This window comes from Cyprinodon variegatus, unplaced genomic scaffold (assembly GCF_000732505.1).
Source record: "Cyprinodon variegatus isolate N-32 unplaced genomic scaffold, C_variegatus-1.0 Scaffold860, whole genome shotgun sequence".
NCBI classification, from domain to species: Eukaryota; Metazoa; Chordata; class Actinopteri; order Cyprinodontiformes; family Cyprinodontidae; genus Cyprinodon; species Cyprinodon variegatus.
In genome coordinates, this window is record NW_015151313.1 from 240,357 (window position 1) to 243,327 (window position 2,971).

Sequence of the window (2,971 nt, forward strand, 5' to 3'; positions counted from 1 at the left end):
TATTGTAGTGATGATTCATGGTTTTAGACAGGGAGGACTTATACATGCTTGCTCAGGATTTTTGTACTTATTAACGTGAGGCCAAACACAATGATGCAAAAAAAACTCCAGCCTGTTTTAAACATTTTTAAAAAAAAAGGTAATTCCCATGTTTTTCTGGTGTTCAATGCATATGGATGGTAAAGGGTATGTAAAGACCTTTAATTCCAGCAGCAGGACTTTCCGTGTCGAGCTCTTCTCTGAGCGCTGCGTTTTCCTGTTGCAGATGCTTCACGTTTTCAGCCAAACGTTGAACTGTAGAGCTTAAAGCTTTCTGCTGCCTCTGAGAGCATTTACTCTCTGCCCGACTGCTGCAGAGAAACATGCAGACGGAGACCTAAACAAGCTGATCAAGCTCAGACAAAAAGGTGAAGTTTTAGCGATGACTAAATTCATCAAACATAAACACTTCCTGTTAGCATCGATACTGTTCAAGGTGAACGCTGTTACTGACTGTAAGAGAGTTAAAGTTTGCTGCTTTTAGTTTCGAAGCATCATTCTAAATGACCATCAAACCATGCAGGATATGAATTTAAAAAATACATTTTAGGACTGCAACTGATGATTATTTTGCAAATTGATTAATCTGTTGATTATTTCTTCGATTCATCGATTAATAATCGGATAGCCAAATAATGAATCAGATAGTCAAAGATTCTTTAAAGAAGACTTTTTACGAAATTAAACAAGGTTAAAGTAAAACTTTTCCACTTGAGGCTTTCTGGAAAAAAGCGTATTGACAGATTAAAAGTTTTTTTATTTTAAATGCAAAATATTTATTTATTTATTTTTTTTTTTACAATCTTGGTATAATTAGTGCTCTAAGTGGGTTGCCCTGTTAGCTAAAGGAATGTTTTACAGTCTCTATAATCCAACGATTACTTAATTAGTTGACGATTCTATCAATAAATGATTAATCAAAATTGATCCAATTCATTCTTTGAGCCTTAACAAATTTACTGAATGCAAACAGAAATTTTGAAAAAGAATCATGTTTTCAATCAAAGGAAGGATGAGTTGTTGTTTTTTTCCAGCCGTATCAGACTGTATGTTTTGCTAAACTACAGCGGAAACACTCTTACATCACTCTAGTCACATGATCAACAACTACATATTACTACTTGTGGAAAAAAGCCAAGGCAACAAGTAGTAGTGGGTTTTTAATGAGTTATCCTGGGACAAAAATATATATCCTAGAATAATGCTTTCCTAATGGAAATACAGCAATTGCTAAATTGCCTTTTTAGCTTCATCAGAATATAGACAGTGTGGCGCAGATTTGTAATGTAGATGCAGCTAGTGAGGCGTTTAAAAAGAAACCAGAGGAGCTTGCAGCCTTTTTTGTATAACTCAGCTTGAAGGTCAGACTCTGCTGTTGTTCTCATCCGTTTAATTAGCCTGGGGTTATTTTGACCTTTTTCTGCCTTTTTTTAGAGATTAAAATCGTTTTTTTCTTCAATAGTTGTGTAGAGCTGTGTACTATCAAACACTGGTGGATAAATACAGCTTTTGACTTATAACAACAAAAATAAAAAACAAAATCCAAACTGAGCTATTTTCTTTACAGTGTAATCTTAATTTAAATAACTGCTGTCTGCTCAAAGCAGTAAGATTCAATTAAAAAAAATAATTGCAAGTGTTGTTAATTATGCTTGTTGTGATAATGATGAGAAGTCAGGATCATCTTTTATCTAAATCAGTAGGTCAAATCTTTCCAGAAAATGTATATCAGAAATTAGCCATCAAATTGTGATCACGAGATAATAAAGCAAACACTTTGCATTTTGTCCTTTCTGATTCCCTGTACAGCGGGGCATCATGGACAGTTTTGTATTTTTTGTTTCCTGCAACATGATGTGATCCAAGATGGTGGCTGTTTGTGCTTTGATTCTTCTCACCTTTTCTCCGTAGCATCTAAAAGTACCCTCAGTCTTTGGATCTGAAATCACAGCAACACTGGTAAAAATTTACATTTTAAAAGCATCACATTGAGATTTAAAATCTATACAACTGACAGTACAGCAGAATTCATGAAAAAATACCTCTTCAAAGTATGTTTCTACAGTCATCTTCAGCTCCTCCAGGTTAGTGGTCCTCAACTCACTTTGCAATTTACTATTGAAAAAAAAAAGAAATAATCTGAAAATATTTCAGATTGGGAGGAAAAAAGCAGAGAATTGGCAATGTGATGAAAGTTTATTTGACCTTAAAGCATTTTCTTTCTCTCGACACTGCTGCTCCAGTTTTAGGATTCTCTGCTTCAGCCCATTGACGATCTAAAGGAAGAGATTTGATCTTCAAAAGCTGTTTAAAGTGTTTTTTACAGCTAAATTTTTTCATATGTTCACCAACAAAATGCACAAACTCACCACACTCCCTTCTTTTTTCTTATCAACCAAACTTCGGGTGTATTCAGAGCCCTGCCCACAAAGAAAGAAAAAAAAAAAGCTTTTAAAATCTACAAAACATTCTTGGTCACATTTAAAAACAATTCTGTGACAAAACCTTAGTGGGGTCCAAGAGTTCTTCAATCTGTTTTTCTCTTTTAGCATTATCTTCCTCCAGGCGCCGTAGTTTGGCTTTCATCTGCTGGTTGTCAGACTTCTGAGCCTGGAGACTCTGACGATACAGGGGCACACAGTCCATTTAAAAACAGAGAAATCCACAGGCAAACATTGACGTGAACGCTCTAGAACTAGCCAGGCAAACTCAAATATATAGATCAGTGGAGAAAGAAATGTCATAAATAGCTGGAACTCATTTTATAGAATTTTGATTATATTTCTAATCAATCTTTTTAAATCAAAAAGGTACCACGTCCATTCCTTTCCATTCCCACTTCTTGTTATTTCCTCCCTTCTTTCAATTTTGTTCCTTTAAACAAACCACTACATCAACCATATCTCTTTATTTTTCTTTGCAATGAGGTATT

General features: G+C 34.8%; 1 protein-coding gene across 2 annotated transcripts in view; it reads right to left on the reverse strand.

Moving 5' to 3' along the window:
- iqce (IQ motif containing E) overlaps positions 1-2,971 on the reverse strand; it is a 16,383-nt gene that overhangs the window by 9,297 nt on the left and 4,115 nt on the right. For both annotated transcript variants that reach the window (XM_015397415.1, XM_015397416.1), the window contains 6 exons: positions 2,545-2,658; positions 2,409-2,459; positions 2,245-2,315; positions 2,082-2,154; positions 1,938-1,978; positions 199-350 (listed from right to left, as the gene is read on the reverse strand). In XM_015397415.1, the coding sequence (XP_015252901.1) occupies positions 199-350; positions 1,938-1,978; positions 2,082-2,154; positions 2,245-2,315; positions 2,409-2,459; positions 2,545-2,658 (502 nt within the window). The remainder of the gene's footprint in view (positions 1-198; positions 351-1,937; positions 1,979-2,081; positions 2,155-2,244; positions 2,316-2,408; positions 2,460-2,544; positions 2,659-2,971) is intronic.